Raw genomic sequence first — 17643 nt, forward strand, 5'->3', positions numbered from 1 at the left:
TCATTCAATGTTCATGTGATTATACTTATATTATGTCTGAGCTATTCATAATCATAAGGCAGTTTTGTTGTTAACGTTTTCCTAATTGAGAGGGAAAATATTGCAAACATGATAATGATATTTTCACATTGAAGCTACTGTTGCTGATATTCTAATCTTTAAATTAGAATTTCTTTTCATTTAAAAAGATATAATTCACGATACGACACTAAAATTTCCCTTTGAAAACAAATAATTGGAGCTGCAACTAACAATTATTTTCATTTTTGATTAAGCTGCTCATTGTTTTTTAAACTAGGAGATCGATCATTTGGTCTGCTCCATATAATGTCTGAAAATAGTGGAAAATACCCATTAATTCAGGGATTTTAATTGGTAAAGCGCCACAATGTGGTTGATTTAAAACAAACAAATGTATTTCAGATTTCACCATGGAGGGCACGTCCAGTAGCGAGGCTGCACGTCAGCCCTTTGTCGCTGCTCAGGTCCCTTTCCTTCACCTTTGTAACACTTTAGAGAAGATCCAGAAGTCTAAACTCCGACCAGATAAATCCAAGATCCTTGGGGATTTCATAGAGTCATGGAGGAAGTTTCACTCTGCCCTCCACAAAGACGACCCCAAAACAACCGACTCTTTCTACTCCGCAATGCGCCTCATCGTCCCCTCCTTCGAACGAGAGCGGATGGCGTACGGCATCAAAGAGAGCATGTTGGCTAAACTCTACATCGACGTGCTGGGCCTCCCAAAGAACGGCCCGGAAGCCAACAAGCTGTTGAACTACCGCGCGCCGACTACATCCCAGGGAGATGCTGGAGACTTTGCCGGCATGGCGTACTTTGTGCTGAAGAAACGGTGCGCCAGCCAAGGAACCCTCAGCATAAAAGAAGTCAATGACTTCCTGGACTCGGTGGCCATCAACAACGCAAGCAAGCAGAAGGATCTCGTGAAGAAGAGCCTGCTGCACCTCATCACCCAGAGCTCGGCTCTCGAGCAAAAATGGCTCATCCGTATGATCTTGAAGGACATGAAGCTCGGGATCAGCAAGGAAACGGTGCTCCAGGTCTTCCACCCGGATGCGGCCGAGCTATACAACGTCAACACGGACTTGAACAAAGTGTGCCAGCAGCTCCACAGCCCCTCCGTGTCCTTAAGCGAAGTCTCCATCGGGCTCTTCTCTGCTTTCAAGCCCATGTTGGCGGGCGTGGCGAACATCCGCAACGTGGAGAAACAGATGGGAAACGGCCTTTTTTACATTCAGACCAAGCTGGATGGCGAGCGCATACAGCTGCACAAAGACGGAGACGTGTACAAGTACTTCACTAGAAACGCCTTTGAATACACGCAGCAGTTCGGAGGGTCTCCACTGCATGGCTCCCTGACGCCTTACATCCACAACATCTTCAAAGGCCACGTTGTGAACTGCATCCTGGACGGGGAGATGATGGCGTACAACCCGACCACGGAGACCTTCATGCAGAAAGGCAGCAAGTTCGACATCAAGAGGCTCATGGACGACTCTGAGCTGCAGACGTGCTTCTGCGTGTTCGACGTGTTGCTGGTCAATGGCCAGAAGCTCGGCAGGGAGCCGCTGAAGAAGCGCTACGAGACCCTTCAGACGATTTTCACGCCAGCCAAGGGGCGGATGCACCTAGTGCCAAAGGCAGATGCCAGGACCGTGCAGGAGGTGGTGAACGCCCTGAATGACGCCATCGACGGCAGAGAGGAGGGGATCATGGTGAAGGATCCCATGTCCATCTACAAACCTGACAAGCGGGGCGAGGGATGGCTGAAGATAAAGCCCGAATACGTGGACGGCTTGATGGATGAGCTGGACCTGCTGATTGTCGGTGGCTACTGGGGGAAAGGGAGACGGGGCGGTATGATGTCGCATTTCTTATGCGGCGTCGCCGAAGCTCCGAAGCCCGGCGAGAAACCCTCCGTCTTCCACACTGTCTGCCGCATCGGCTCCGGCTACACCATGAAGGAGTTGTATGACCTTGGACTAAAGCTGGCCAAGCACTGGAACGTCTATCGGAAGAATGACCCGCCGGCGTCCATCTTGTGTGGAACAGAGAAGCCAGAGGTCTACATCGAGCCCTGCAACTCTGTCATCATCCAGGTCAGGGCGGCCGAGATCGTCGGCAGCGACATGTACAAAACCAACTGCACCCTGCGCTTCCCCAGGATCGAGAAGATCCGCGAGGACAAGGAGTGGCACCAGTGCATGACCCTGGCGGAGCTGGATCAGTTCCGCGGCCGGGCGTCCGGTAAGCTCGCCTCGCGGCACCTTCACATCGACGGCGACGAACCGCAAAAGAAGAAGCGCAAGCAGCCGGCCAAACCCAAGAAGGTGGTCGGGGTCGTCGACCACTTCAAGCCCCAGGACCTCTCCGGGGTCACCAAGGAGACGGATATGTTTGAGGATGTGGAGTTCTGTATCCTAAACGGCACGGAGGCTCGGCCCAAGGCGGAGCTGGAAAAGGGCGTGGCCAGGTAAAGTGAAAAAAGCCTTTTGTGGCCAAATAAAACAAGCGTGTAATGGGACTTTTCCATCCTTAGTTTTGTCTATGTATCTTTATAAAGTGGTTTACAAAACCTGTAATGCAAATCATCTTCCGTCCAATGCAAATTGGATACCATTCCCGTAGCTGTTATCAAGTAATCAATCACTTCACTGGACAGGTCATAAATTAAGGAAAGGAAGAAGATCCTTTAAACTACTGGTCTTTTGTTCTAGCATCCCCCAAACATGTTCCTTTGTAAAAACCTTTCCTTTGATCCCTGTGTATAAATGTAAGACGTCACTCCCCAGTGCATCCTTGAGTAGACTCCATAGTGCCTCTTCTTGCAAGAATAAATGATTTCATAGACGAGTTCTGGCTTCTCGATATTCGTGATTTCAGCTTAAAAAGACTCAAGGTGTGTCCGGAATAATGAAGTGATTACTGGTGTTTCTTCACATTAGGTGCGGCGGCATCGTGGTTCAAAACCCGGGACGGGACACCTACTGCGTGATCGCCGGCGTGGAGAACATGCGCGTGAAGAACCTGGTCTCGTCCGACCAGCACGACGTGGTGTGGGCCTCTTGGCTGCAGGACTGCCTGGACCAGAAGGAAGTGGTCCCGTGGCAACCGAGCCACATGATCCACATGTCGCCCTCCACCAGGGAGCACTTCGCCAAGGAGTACGACAGCTATGGCGACAGCTACTTTGCGGACACGGACGAGCAGCAGCTGAGGGAGGTGTTCGGGCGGATTGGCAGTGCGGACGAGACCGTGGCGGTGAACGCCGGCCGAGTGGAGCAGCGGTACGGCTGGGAGGACCTTCCCACCAGCATGTTCAGACCCTTCCAGGTTTACATGGACGGCTACGCCGAGATAGGAGAGCCTGAAACCGCCATCGCCGCCACCTGTTTGGACATCAGGGCTCTGGAGTTTCGCTACCACGGCGGTACGGTGACGCCGGCGTTAGAGGAAGGGGTCTCGCATGTCGTTATCGCAGAGGAGACCAGACTTCTCTGTTTGAGGACTCTGAGACGCAGCTTTAGGAAGAAATTTAAGATCGTAAGCGACTCATGGGTGACGGATTCAATCGAAGCAGGGCACCTGAAGGATGACACTGGCTACTTAGTTTGAAGAGTCTTCTGGTGGCACGCAGGATTCAAGGAGATAAATCCTTGTGTAGCTAGCGTTTTTTTATTTATTTACTACTTGCAGGTCGAAAAATTAATAATCACTGTTTTAAAACGACCCTGCACTGTACAGGGATGCTACTTCTCAGCGGTTCATGCACACTGTTGGAGTTTTAATCTTAATGAGCGATTAAGGCTGCTTGTTATTTGTTTTATATGAACACGCCACTTTAAAAGTCAGAAGGCTGAGATTGTTTTTGTTTTGAAAGTTGGAATTAAATTGCAAATTATATAAATACGGACACACAACACACACATACACACACACACACACACACACACACACACACACACACACACACACACTTTAAACTTTTAGCCAAGCAGTTACTAAGATATTTTATGGAACAAAGTTTTCCACTTTAACAAATTGAGGTTTGGATTTCATTTTTCTTAAGGCAGAGATGACTTTTAGTCCCTTTTTTATGAGTCAACGGAATCGTGTGAGTAAAATTGTTGGAGGCATTAAAAGGGGGATTATTGTGCCGAGCCTCTTTTTCTCATCTGCGCCTCTTTTTTTGCTTTTTATTTCTGTCCAATCGCATGTGAAGCACAACTCTAATAAATGACTTTGAAAAGGTTTAAACCTGACTGGGGTCTTGTTTTTTTTAAACTGGTAATTAACTTAAAACACAACTTCTGTGTGAAGCAATGGCCTTTGTCTAGCCTCGTCGGAGTGCACCCAGCAGAGAGAGGGGGAGAGAGGGAGGGAAAGAGAGCGAGAGACGGAGGGCCACCGCAGGGGGTCCGTTAAAACCGGTCCAGCTCCCCCTGAGAAGCCCCTCTGAGAAGATGTGCCCGTGTTTCCGCTGTCTTCAAAAATGTCACAGATACGCCGTGGGACTCATTGATATGTTATAACCTTCATTACCAGCGCCTCTAGGGTGCAGGTAGCTGCCCGTGGTGTCCTGGGCATTGTTGTGCGTAAATGCCGCATGAATACATTTTCAAAGTAAAAGCGATGAGATGACCTGTTCTCCATCATATGCATAGACCTGGAGAACATGGCGTGTTGCCGTGCTCCCAGCGGGGTTCGTCATTCTGTTCAACAAATTCATTAAAAGTCTACCTTTTGTCGTCTCGGCTTTCGCAAAGAGTCCGTCGATAAAATAGTTGTGAAGCAAAAGATTCAAAATGAAGCTCTGGTGCCTCAGTAAGCCCTCCTGTCACCCACCGCCCACTCTGGACTATTTCCAGGTGACGCTGCGTGAGCGTTGGGTTGACAGGCCTTCATTAGAGGTACTCAACCGGCGGCCTCGCACCACAACAGAGATACTGTACACTAATGGGATAAATGCCCTAATTGGGATGCTTTTTTGGAGAGATGGTATCCGGCGAGCACGCCTAGACTCGAGCTGGAAACGAATGGTTTGGAAGGGGCCTCCCTAGACAACCGGCAGCTGCATGCACTCAGCTGAAATAAATAGATGAGCTCCTGTCGAGACCAAACGGGCTCCGCGGCTGCAGGAGTGGTTCGTCTGCGGCAATTAGCCCGGCGCCCACCCTCTGTGGAGAAATTCAATCACAACAACGGAAGAATCGAGCTCCGTCTCCGGCCTCACACTCAATCGGGTCTCGGGTTTTCGGAAATGTTTTTGACACGTCTAACGTGTAGAAACCACTCTGGTCATTTGCATCCAATGAGTGTCCTTTCCACTGTGGAGGGGAGGAGCCACTTGAGATAAGTACGCATAACAACAAAAAAGATCGGTGAGATTTCGAGGTTCTCGTGGGCGTTGCCTTCACCCGGAGCCGAGCTAACGGTCCCCCTCCTGCTTCCAGTCTTTAGCTTATGCTAAGCTAAGTGTCTCTTGGCTCTAGCCTCATATCTGGCGTCATCTGGAGCTAGACCCCTCAGGTTTATCTTGTGGCCCCCTTGTGTCGGGGTCCCGAACCAAGCTAAATAGTTCCTCCGTGAAAACAATTGGTCATACCTTCCCTATAAAAGCAGAAAATATAAACTCCAGATTATCGAGGTTTTCATGAGAGTTCTTGAGTTGAGAACACCTATTTCATTTAAAGAACCGTACTTTTGCTTTAGCATGTTGTAGAAAATGTTTTTTAGATCCATGAATCCCTAAAACACAACAGCAGCCTGTATTTTTGTATGAATTATAAAGATGCACATGAATTTGAAGTGAGATAAAAAAAAAAACACGCATACACATCGGTATTATCCTTTAAAGAGAAGAAACGGGCTCCTTTCTTTTGATGGGAGCATCTTGCCTGGAGCTGAAACCAGGTGAGCACCAACCTGGCTGACTGGTACACTGTCAAGACAACGACAACGCAGGCGACGACAAGTCTGTTCGTGGGAGATTTCACAATAAAATCATCACAGTTGTCACAAACTATCTTTAGCTGCACGTTTTATTGCTCCGTGCCATCGATAGAGCTGCGTGTTTTTTCCTTTTAGCTGTCTTTTTTTCCTGTTTTATTTTGTACCAAATACTCAAATAGTTGAGATGGTATTTATTTCGGCGGCATGACATCATAGGCTTTCATTTTGAAGTCACAATCACAACATTCCTGGTGTCATTTCAGCGGGCTCTCTCCGACTTGACACACCTTGGTGCCGAGGGATGCGGCGGCTGCGATGCGCGCGCATAACGTCAGAGGCGGAGGAGTTGGTCAAGGTAGCAACATTAAGCAACACGATACCGGATGTTGGGCGATCTTATCTTCAAATTAAAATAAGATATGACTCTGAAACTTAACAGGGTTATTTTTTTCCCAAATGTATATGTATTTATATTTTGTGGTGATTAAAAGTTATATATGCACTGTTATTTTCAATGCTTTATTATGCTGAACAGTATACATTTGTAAATGGACCAGCAGGCTATACATGTTTTTTTTGTGAGGATAATAAAACAACTCAAACACGTTTAATAAAATGCGGAAGCTGGATCCTGGAATAGCCTAGATCAGTTCCTATACTAGGGAGTCATGGTCTCATCATCTGATGGGTCATTAAGAGGGGAAGGGAGATAAGAAATACATAAATGTGTGTTACTTTGTGACATAAAATTGTGTTTGATAGGTCACAAATGAACACAATTTCGTGATCAGGATGAACAGAGGTCGGGAAACATCGTTCTACATAACGGGACACACGAAACAACCAGTGTCACCGGCGCGAAATAAACACGACCTTTATTCTGAAGGCCTCTACCGGAAATGCTGACTTAACTCGGCTTCCTGCAAACACACACCGTCTCCTGGCGAACATGGCGGCAACTTGACAACGGCAGCGAGATGAAGACGGCGAGGGCTTGAAAAAGAAACGAGGTCCGCACCAGCAGGCTGAGGGCCCATCCGCCGACACAAAGGCAGAGCAGCTTCGCCATGTTGGAAGAGGATAGCGGCCTTGTCCCCGCACGACCGAGGCCCGGGAAAACGTAAAAACGCGTCGGTGAGTGTTTCTAAAAACGGAGTCGGGGCTACGCAGAGGAGCGGCGCGGCGCGGAGCTCGGGGCGGGCGGGAGGACAGCGGCTTCACCGGTCAGCCATGGAGGATGCGGCCCGTGGTCGCCAGCGTCTAATTTCCCATCCGGCCCCACGCTCATTTTAATGGGAATCGCCGCCGAACAAGAAGGCCAGCCGGGACAACCCACCGCCTGACATTCCGAGTGGGAAGGAAAACGCGAAGCGGGACGTCAATGACTGTTGCGGCAGAGGAGCCCCCACGGTGGAGTCGGCCGGTTCCCAAAATATGACCAGGGGTGCTGGGACGTGTCGGCAGCAAGAAGATGACGACGGCTTCCAGATCTGGCTAGAGCCCCCGCGCGACAACCAGAAGCCATTCACCGACTCCGAGAGGGCGCAGAGATGGCGACTGTCCTTGGCGTCCCTCTTGTTCCTCACCATCCTCCTCTCTGATCACCTGTGGTTCTGCGCCGAGGCCAAGCTGGCCCGGACCCGGGTCAAGTTCGCGTCCTCCCGCCTCCTCTCACCCCAGACCCACTCAGCACACAGCAGCCTCAGAGGAACCCCAGATGCTATTTTTATAGGAAACTCTACCAAACATGTGTGGCGTCTTGAAACTTGCCACCGGGATAGTTTGTCTCAGAACTGCTTCACTTTCGCAGACGCCGACCATTTGTGCGCCGGCCTTCACGACAAAGAGGGGCCAACGGCTGTAAATATGAGCGATTTGTACCTTTCCTTTTGTAACTCCTACTCCCTGCTGGATTTGTTCTACGGGTCGACGAGTCCGGACAATTTGAACTGCAGCCTCGACGTGCTCGGCGACGGCGACACGAGCAGGTGCAGCCTGTGCGTGCAGGCGTACCAGCGCTACGACCAGCACGCGCAGGAGAAGTACGAGGACTTCGAGCTGCTGACGGAGAAATACGAGCCGGGGGCTTATTCGGTGAGGACGTGCATGGAGCAGTGCAAGGTAGGCTGCAGACACGGGGACGGGGAGGGCTTTTTTTTGGGTGGGATGTGGATGTGGTGGCCATCTGTTGATTTTTGGGGCCCGGATAGATGCCAGTTTTGGTCCTCCTCCTCCTGTCGCCATGGAGACGGATGACAGATTCAAGGAGACTCCGGGCCTCATGTTCATTCATCTTCCTCGTCGCGTTTAGGCCCCATGCTAATGTGCAGATGGAGGCCCTGCTAGTGTTTTTATTTTGTAATTTTTTTTTTTTTTTTTGCAGCACTCACATTGCACACACATTTCTCCACTTCCCTCTGCTCCGGTCTTTTGACACCGGCTCCTGGTCCCCAACCGATTAGCCATCAGTAACCCGGATGTGGTTGTTAGACCCGCACTGTTGCACGAGCTGTTTTTTCTTCTTTTTTTTAATAGCCGCGGCATTTATGACGATTTAATGAGCAGGAAGGAAGCTGTTGGCCTCTGCAAACAACTCCGGGGAGTGTGTGTGTGTGTGTGTGTGTGTGTGTGTGTGTGTGTGTGTGTGTGTGTGTGTGTGTGTGTGTGTGTGTGTGTGTGTGTGTGGGTTGTCGCAGTCCGCCAGGTGTTCATCATGGCCGCCCCCACTCCATATCGAGAGCGTTTCATTAAAGTCAAGAGGTGGTTTCCCTGCCTAATGTGGCGGGAGGCTTTCTTCCGCGTCTTGTGTGTTTGCTCATTACCAGGCCCCCGCGCACGCAGGCCTCGTGTCGGAGCCGTTGGCGGGCGGGCGGGGGGGGGGCGGGGGGGGTTGCTGCTCGCTGTTTGATCACAGCGCATGACACCCGCGAAGAGGGGTCAGAGTGGGTTCTGTAACGGCTGGATTACGGAGATTCGAAGGGCTGTGTTCAGCACCGCGGAAAGCTCCCGAGTTGTTCGCGGTGCTGAATGTGCGGCCCTACACGCGCGCGCGCGCACACACACACACACACACACACACACACACACACACACACACACACACACACACACACACACACACACACACATCCCGGGCTCCATTCACAGAAGCCCTGGCCAATCCCAGATGGCCTCCATTCACCCAACCGGTGGCAGAGACACGCGCATATCGGCGTCAAAACGCGATTCTAATAAGGCCATCTGCCTGTTGATACAAGACCAGTGCGATGTAGACGGAGCCACTGGGCCTGGACTGCAAAGCTAGCTTACATTTAGATGAGGAGGAACACTGTGTGTGTGTGTGTGTGTGTGTGTGTGTGTGTGTTGTATTCATCAAACGATGACTCGCTTTCTTTTATATTCTCTGTTGGATGTCTTAATCCCGGCAAAGACAACACAGACTTTTTTGGGGGGTTTCACAGTAGGAAAAGATAATTCCAGCATTCATACACATTTTATTCATCTTATTAATGTAAACACACACTCTTTGTGCACACAGAAATGAGAACTTTCATGTATCTTGTGCTCAAACAGTCGGTTGTTCCAGTTGTATATCCGATCGGGAGAAAAGGGATCAGCAGCTGTTTTCTCTGCTCCTCTTTGTCAAAAATCGGCATAAAGTTGTGACAGTTGGATCTTGGACTTTTGTGTTAACAAAACACGGCGTTAGAAGACATCAATTTGGGTTCTGGGAACTTTTTGGGGGGACGATTAAAGGATGAATAGATTGTCGGATGAATCAACGGCAGACAAACGACCACCCTTAGCCCCAGCTCTGCTATTTCCCATGAATCATCACAACACTCATCATACCGAGGTCCTTTGGCGTATGTTGAGTTGGTAAAGCCTGATCTAAACTACAGAGTTTTCCTTCAAGGTTGGTACGAGGCCGGCTATAGAATAAGCTATCGCACCACGCAGGAAATATTGTGACATTCTCCCCCTTCCTCGGCTGAATCTACATAATTTCTTCCTCCGAGCTCACCTCTCGACACTCATTTAGCCTCGCCGGCTAATTTCTTCCATCGATGCCTTCTCCATCACCTTTTAAAACCTAGAAAATGGTGCGCTCTCGTTTGAGTAGCCGGCTGCCCCCCGTGGCCTTCTACGAGGAGCCTGGCTGCGCAGGCTGTGAAGACACATCACCCAAACGCCAACCCCGAGATTCCTCGTCACATCTCTGTGTTTTTTTTTTTTTTTTTGTTCCTTAGAACCGGAGGAAGGTCTCTGACACTTCAGGTGCTGATGCTTGACACAGAGGAGTGGGTTGTATTCAGTGGCGGCTGGTGATTTTTTGTTTTTTGTTTTTTGTGGGGAGGAGGGCAGTTGGGCGGCGCGGTTTAAATAGCACTCCGCAATGAGAAGAAAAGAGGTTTTGAGTAGAATATTCTAAAAAACAAAGCTTTATTTCAAGAAAACACAGTACTCAATACTGTCCAATAACAACTATCAGGAAACTGTAACTTTGGGCATGAGAGGTTCAGAGCAGAATGGTTTAAGAAACATTGGGTTGGGTTTCAGAGGTTTACAGAATAAAAGAGGTGCCCACACCCTCACATGAAAGAGGTTTAGAGCAGAATAGATTCAGAAAGAGAGACATCACATTTTACATTGGGTGTTTGACAGAGTAGGCCCCACTACTTGTAAAGTCATTTAAACTGGGGGCCCTGCAGTAAGGTGGCACTGGTGAGGTGGTCTTTGAAGGCAAAGTGTTCCCTAGTGTGTCCAAGTATGGTGTCACCAACCTACAGATAAATATATAGAGAGAGACAGATAAGATACACACACACACACACGCGCGCACACACACACACACACGGTTGAATTGGTATTTTAGATAAAGTTGTAGTCTGATATGATATCCACCCAAATCTAACAATGTCCAGCATGTGTTCTGCTGTGGGAAAGATAACACATTAAACTCTAACACAGGCATCTGCTGATTTTGACACTCACCTCTGCAGCAATCCTTCAAGCTCATCTTCCCTCATAGCCCGGCGCTTCCTCGGCTGCTCAGAGCCACTGCTTTGCTCCACACTTAGCATCCAGCTAACCAGCTCCGGTTAGCATATAGCTTGAGGAGAAGCTCCGGGTGTACGTCAGTGCTTTGCTGCTGAAGTTTTAAATCCGGACGTTCGGGTCCCAACTCTTTCAGCCTCTTCTTGTCAACATCTGATCGTCGGTTGAAAGGTGTTTCGCGTAGAGATACCACAGAGTTTTCAGTCGCCATACTAACACAATCAAAGTCTCTGCTAGCTATGTTGCTCGCATAGCTACGTGGGAGCTATATGGGCTGTGAGGGAATGATAAAGGTCTCTGATTCGACGAACAGTCCAACCACGTTGCAATAAGAAACAATGTCGTTGGCTGGGGGCGCACTTTTGTGCGCCCTAGGATTCTCGTTTCATCCGCCAACGAGAAGCTGTCCTTGCCGTAACGCCCCTGAAATGTTTGCTCGCTTTCCGTAGACTTCCATTTGGCCGGCGCCCCGAGAGGGGAGGGGCTTTCCTCAGTGATGATGAACGGCGATATGTTATATTTGGTCACATTTAACTGGTTGTTGACAGAGGCTTACGGTCTCCCACACACATTTAGCGCGTCAACACGGTATATTTCTTATTTAAATTATTTGGTACATAATGTTTTTTGACAATATATATTATATTTTTTTTTCTTTTTTTTTTTTCATCGCAGAATTTTAAGAGGGGCGGCGCCCTAGCGCCCTCTATGGACGTACCGCCACTGGTTGTATTGTTCGCTTTGATTCCTCTCGCCCGAGATGGGGCGTCACACGGTGTGCTGCTCCTCGCGATGGGGTCCTACCCGGGGCCGTGACACAAGCCCACCTGTTTATCTCCACAGCGGGGCCAGGCCCTTTCCAACATTTACAACCCGGCCTACGCTGACTTGAAAGCATCGTTTATTTATTAATCCCCCCTCCTTTTTTATCCTGAGTGTGAACCAAAACATCACCTGGCTTTTCAAAAAGCACAATGTGGAGTCTCCCTGCAGTACAGGAGCACGGTCACCTGTTCACAGGAAGCATATTTGAGCACACAGGTGCAAAAGCTTTGATTTGATTTCTGGGCACGGTTGTCATATATACGTGCCAATGCATCTGTAATAATCAATGATAACTATGAAAGTGGCTGAATTGGGACAAAAGCTGCTTTAAAGCTTTGTTGTTGTTTTAATTATCAATGAATCTGCAGATTGTTTTTCTCTTATCTGTTAGTGGTTTGGTTGAAAATGTCAGGATGTAATTGCTCCCCTCACTAGTTTGAAGTGGGCATGGATAATAAGTTGGAGATGGAGACGTCACACGAGGGGCTCTATTGTCAGGTTGCCGCTGGCAACCATTTTGAGACGCTGGCAACCGATTCTTGGGGCTTTGGTTGCCATCATTGGCATCCGATATTTTGCAGTGCGACAGCAAAACTTGCACCCCGCAATGAAGAATTAAAAAAATATTTGTTGCATGCACACATTTAGAGATGCTGCCATGTTGTAAGGTTGGATTGCCAATCAGGGCCCCGGGGGGCCCCGAAGGCTGCATGGCAGTTTTCACGGTGGTTTGTGTGCGATTTACATAATTTTAATTAATACTGTTTGTATTTGTATGGAGGCCTTTATTCTTTTCAGTTTGTCTTGTGCTTCAATGTAAGTCAATTAATGAAGTTTGTGAAAACTCTGTGATGCTCATAGTGAGAGATCTGGGCGCATTGAGCACCCAGATCACGCCGCTGCACGGGTGTTTCACCCGTTTGTGAGTTAAAAAGAGGGGTCCCTCTGGAAGCCCCGCAACCAGCCGCTTCTTCTCTCTCTGCAGCCGCCGTGTTGCAAGATGATTTCAGACCAATCGCACACAGACGCTCCAGGTCCAATTGAATGTCTAATCTTAGCCGGTGTTGTGTGCGACCGGGAAAAGAGAGGACGGCGTCCTCCTCTCTTTTAGATCCTTGTCAACCGCACACATTGCATTGATCTGAGCTACATTTGAGCCAAAGGGACGGGTGGCAGCAATACCGAGAGCTTGATCCCTATCGATTGGCGCCTCCGCGTTCTCTCACCCTTCATTTGAGAAGCTGGGCTCCTCCGACCGATATAATGCAGGGAAGACGTTATGTCACGACGTGAACCTGTTTGATTGGACCAAAGGTGTGTGTGTGTGTGTGTGTGTGTGTTTGATTGGACCGGGGGAGCGGGGTGTGTGTGTGTGTGTGTGTGTGTGTGTGTGTGTGTGTGTGTGTGCGCGCTTTAGGTAGACCAAGCTGCATTCTCTTCATCTGTTACCTTACCATCTACAACAGTGGACGGTTATGCCATTCAGCAGCAAATGATGTGCAGCAGCAAGGATATCGGTTCTCAGTTTGACGGAGCCTCGTGAAGTCGTGCGGTTCCCTATCCGGGTTTGCAAAGAGGCTTGAGCTCAGCATTAACCCTCTGGGGTCTGTGGTCATTTTCTTGATTTTCCATAACTTTTAAATTCCCCTTTTTAAAGTCACTTGCATATGATACATACTCATGTGTTGTATATCAACAATTACAGAACAATCTCAGCTATCTATATAACGAGGCACCATTGTCCCAAGGCACAAGTGTAAAGAGAAAATATGTAATCTTGATTTTGGAAATGTTTCATATTTGTTGTGAAAACATAACTTTACTCATGTGGTATATTGGTTTTGGTGATGGAAATTGGTTTACCAAAGGACTTAGGTACACAGAAGCAGTGGAATATATGAATAAAATGGTAGACACATGTAAATAAATGTCTAAAACCAAATGTATTATTATATGGTGGGGATGATGAGCTGTGGCTGGCTTTGAGGCCTGCTATGGTGATGTGTTGGTAGGCAGACGGACAGGGAGACTGCTGCAGCTGCATGTTGCATGTTGTCCTCTGGACCCTCGCAGCTCTGAATCCTCTCTGTAAAATACATTAATACAAGTCAGTATGAGTTCACTGAAAGAAAGTAATGATTACACACCCGCACGTAAGGAAGATCCGACACTGCATGAGCGAGCTTCGTGCTAACGTTGGTAAAGCTAACAGATCCAGCTATGCTCAGGCCATGAGCTAAAAATGCACAACGGTAGTTACAGCCTTACAAACACGTAACTGAGATCCAACACTACTAGTCGTACTAAGTTCACTGTAAGAAAGTTAACAGTGATAGGGACAACAGTAGACTACCCACCGCTGAGTCTTATAGAGACGCTGTAGTCATCTATCTCCGTTAGCTCTCGTTAGCTCGCTACCGCTAGCTCCGTGTTAGCAGCAGCTTTATCTGATTACAGGTCCCGTTACTAACGTGAATATGCTATTGCAAAGTTCAGTAAATACACTTACCCATCTTCGAATGGATCCCTTTGCTTGGCGTTGTCCTGTTCATATTCTTCAGGTTGTGAAGCTGTGTCGTCCTCTAAAAAAATAGCTTTGCTTAGGCTAAAATCTACTGGGCTCTCTATCTCAGACTCAGTGAAGCCTTTTGACACATCCATGTTTAGATGCTCAGATCTTGCTGTGTGAATCTCGTACGATTTCGCGAGAAAAGGACGTGGAAGTGGCTGAAGTCCACTGATTCCGGTAGAATTTAAACCATATATCTGCCGTATTATCACGAAGAAATTAATTTAATCAAAACATAAACATCATAGCCCCAGTTCGAAGCGGGCCCCGCCCCCAAAGGGTTAACATCAGTCCTTTTTAACCAAAGTGTGCAAACAACTTTAATCCCTTCAAACTTCAAAAAGGGCTTCGACCGCATCCATACAATCGTCACTTTTAGACTATAGACTGAAATATCCCAACAAGCTTTGATTGGTTTGCTGTGAAATTTGGAGCTGACGTGCACGCCACCCTCTGGATGAACTGGGAGAACTTTGGGGATCGCCCGACTTTTCTTCCTGCGGCGTCACCTGGTCAAAATCTTAATTTAGAAGCTCCGGTTCTGCCGAGTGAAGCCAATAAGGAAGTTTCTTAAAACGAGCATTCTCTCTACTGACCATCAGGGAGCAACTCCTCTGGTTTTATAGAAGTCTATCAGAAAATGACTCTACTTCTCTCTTGATTTATTCCCTCATAAACATTGTAAGCATGAGTTTATGTCTCAATCTCTGGTTTCAAGTCTTCTTCAACACGGCATGATGTTTATTTAGTAAATTATGGTCCATTCCAGAGAATCTGTAGAGATTGTAAAATGCTCCACCAAATTTGGGATTTTTGGCTATACAAAATATATTGAATGGCTGTAAGTGTTCATAGACACTTATGTACAGTGGAGGAAATAAGTATTTGATCCCTTGCCGATTTTGTAAGTTTGCCCACTGACCAAGAAATGAACGGTCTATAATTTTAATGGTAGGTTTATTTGAACAGTGAGAGACAGAATATAAAAAAATCATATGAAAGTTATACATTTCTTTGCATTTGATTGTGTAAAATAAGTATTGGATCTCCTCGCAAAACATGACTCAGTACTTGACAGAGAAACCGTTGCAGGCAGCACAGAGGTCAGACGTTTCTTGTAGTTGCTCACCAGGTTCCCAGGAGGGATTGTGGTCCTCTTTCAGATCCTCTCTAAATCCTGAAGGTTTCGAGGCCGTCGCTTGACGACCCAGATTGTCAGCTCCCTCCACAGATGTTCTATGGGATTCAGGTCTGGAGACTGACTCGGCCACTCCAGAACCTTAATGTGCTTCTTCTTGAGCCGCTCCTTTGTTGCGTTGGCCGTATGTTTTGGGTCACTGTCACTGATGAAGACTCATCCACGACCCATTTCCAGTGTCCTGGCTGAGGGAAGGAGGTTGTTGGACCAGATTTCCTGGTGCGTGGTCCATCCTCCCTCGATGCGGTGAAGTCGTTCTGTCCCCTTAGCAGAGAAACATCCCCAAAGCACAATGTCTCCTCCTCCATGCTTGACGGAGGAGAGGGCCATTGATGGTCGTTTTGTGTTTTTTCCATTTCCAATAATCGCACCAACAGTTGTCTCTTTCTCCCCGAGCTGCTTGCCGATAGTCTCGTGGTCCATTCCAGCCTATTGCAGGTCTACATCTGGTCCCTGGCGTCCTTAGACAGCTCTTTGGTCTTGCACATGGTCCATGGTGGAGAGGTCGGAATCTGATTGATTGATTCTATGGACCGGTGTCTTTTATACAGGTAATAGTTGACATTCGGGCACTTTCTTAAAGCGAAATAACTAATCTAACCAGATTGTAGAAGCCAGAATTATGTGGACATGCAAAAAAACTCTAACTTTTATATGATGTGATTTTCTGGATTTGTCATATCAGAGGTATACCATTTTGTGTGTGTGTCAGTCACATGCGGGTAGCTTTGATTTGTTCTCCCCCCCCCTCCCCCCGTGCTTGACAACAAGACATGGCCACAAACACTCATTATCTCATTTGCGTGAATGTCCTGTGATTTTCTATTCATTTATTCGTCATTCATACTCGCCGCCTTGTGCGCATTAACGAACGACAGATTGTTGCGTCGGCCACCCGTCCAGGTTGCACACGGAAGCGCTCGCATGTGTGATTTACGGATGTGAATGCTGACCTTGAAGAGGGCTTTGTCCCTTGGAGATGCTTGGCCAGCTCCACAACAGCTCTTTTTTTTTATGAATGGGTAGATCCCTGAGCAGCATGCCAATGAGCCGGGGAGGAGGAGGAGGGAGGGAGGGAGGGAGAGCGGCTAGATGCTGCAGTGCACGGCAGCGCTTCCATATTGTTTTTAACTGAACGGAGAGACGCTCGGATCACGTGAGATGGCAGCAGGCCTGGCGGAGGGAGGGGGAAAAGTGGGTTACCCAATTAATAGGCCTCATTTAACCTCTGTGGCATTTCCATCATGGGTGCCATGTGAAGTCATTTCTCCGGCATGCGGTAATGTTGTCAATCAAAGGTGGAGATTGTAATTAAAGGCACGTTGTCACTTTGTCGAAGAAGGATTCCGTTTATGGAACTGATGGCGTTCCCATGAGTCTCAGCTGTGCTTTGTGTTTAGCGTTCATCATGTTCATGTCAACACTTTACACTCAGGTGGTGCTAAACAGCTAACAGCCTCGCAGAGCTGCTAGCATGACGGTACACACGTTTAACGGCTTCTTTTGGGCTTACTTTGTTTCTTTGAAACACATTTATTATTTAATTTATTGTATTTCACAAAAGAAGAATGGAACGGCAGTACATTTTACAGAGTCACTGCAGAGATTTAGCATTGCACTTCCCTAGACTTGGCCAAAAAATTAGCAGCTGTGGTTCGCAAACTACCTTTTCCCACAATGCAACTCAGCAGCCTTTCAAACTCCAGTCTCAACGACGTGACGCAGGCTTTCTGTTACAGATTTGAAGAGACTTGATGTTTCGCTCAGACCCCTTCAAAATCCACAAAGAGCACAACTGCATGCTACATATTATCAATTAAAGTAAAATGATGTTTGCTTCTAAAATCTGTGTTAGCCTTTTTTCCCTTTTTGTTACATTTATTGGGTAAAATAAAGTGTATGCAGCCCCAAAGAAAACACACGCACACACACAGATATATAAATTATACATTCTTAAAAATACAAATCTTCCCTGGAGATGAATCACATTTAGTTGCTGTGCTCCTGAGCACAACCAAAA

The 17643-nt window shown here is 47.8% G+C and overlaps 2 protein-coding genes across 2 annotated transcripts in view; both read left to right on the forward strand.

The window, feature by feature from the left end:
* Window positions 1–632: 632 nt before the first annotated feature.
* Window positions 633–4283, forward strand: lig4 (ligase IV, DNA, ATP-dependent). The gene is made up of 2 exons (XM_079236911.1): window positions 633–2494; window positions 2967–4283. Exons 1-2 carry the CDS (start codon window positions 648–650, stop codon window positions 3634–3636), a joined length of 2517 nt encoding a protein of 838 aa, XP_079093037.1. The 5' UTR covers window positions 633–647; the 3' UTR covers window positions 3637–4283.
* Window positions 4284–7407: 3124 nt separating this feature from the next.
* The window catches only part of nalf1a (NALCN channel auxiliary factor 1a), a gene marked incomplete at both ends in the record, with an annotated part of 28742 nt that continues 18506 nt past the window's right edge, over window positions 7408–17643 (forward strand). The window contains one exon of the mRNA XM_079236676.1: window positions 7408–8094. Within this exon, the coding sequence (XP_079092802.1) occupies window positions 7408–8094 (687 nt within the window). The remainder of the gene's footprint in view (window positions 8095–17643) is intronic.

The sequence above is a fragment of the Taurulus bubalis genome, assembly GCF_910589615.1.
Source record: "Taurulus bubalis genome assembly, chromosome: 21".
In the NCBI taxonomy this organism is placed as follows: Eukaryota; Metazoa; Chordata; class Actinopteri; order Perciformes; family Cottidae; genus Taurulus; species Taurulus bubalis.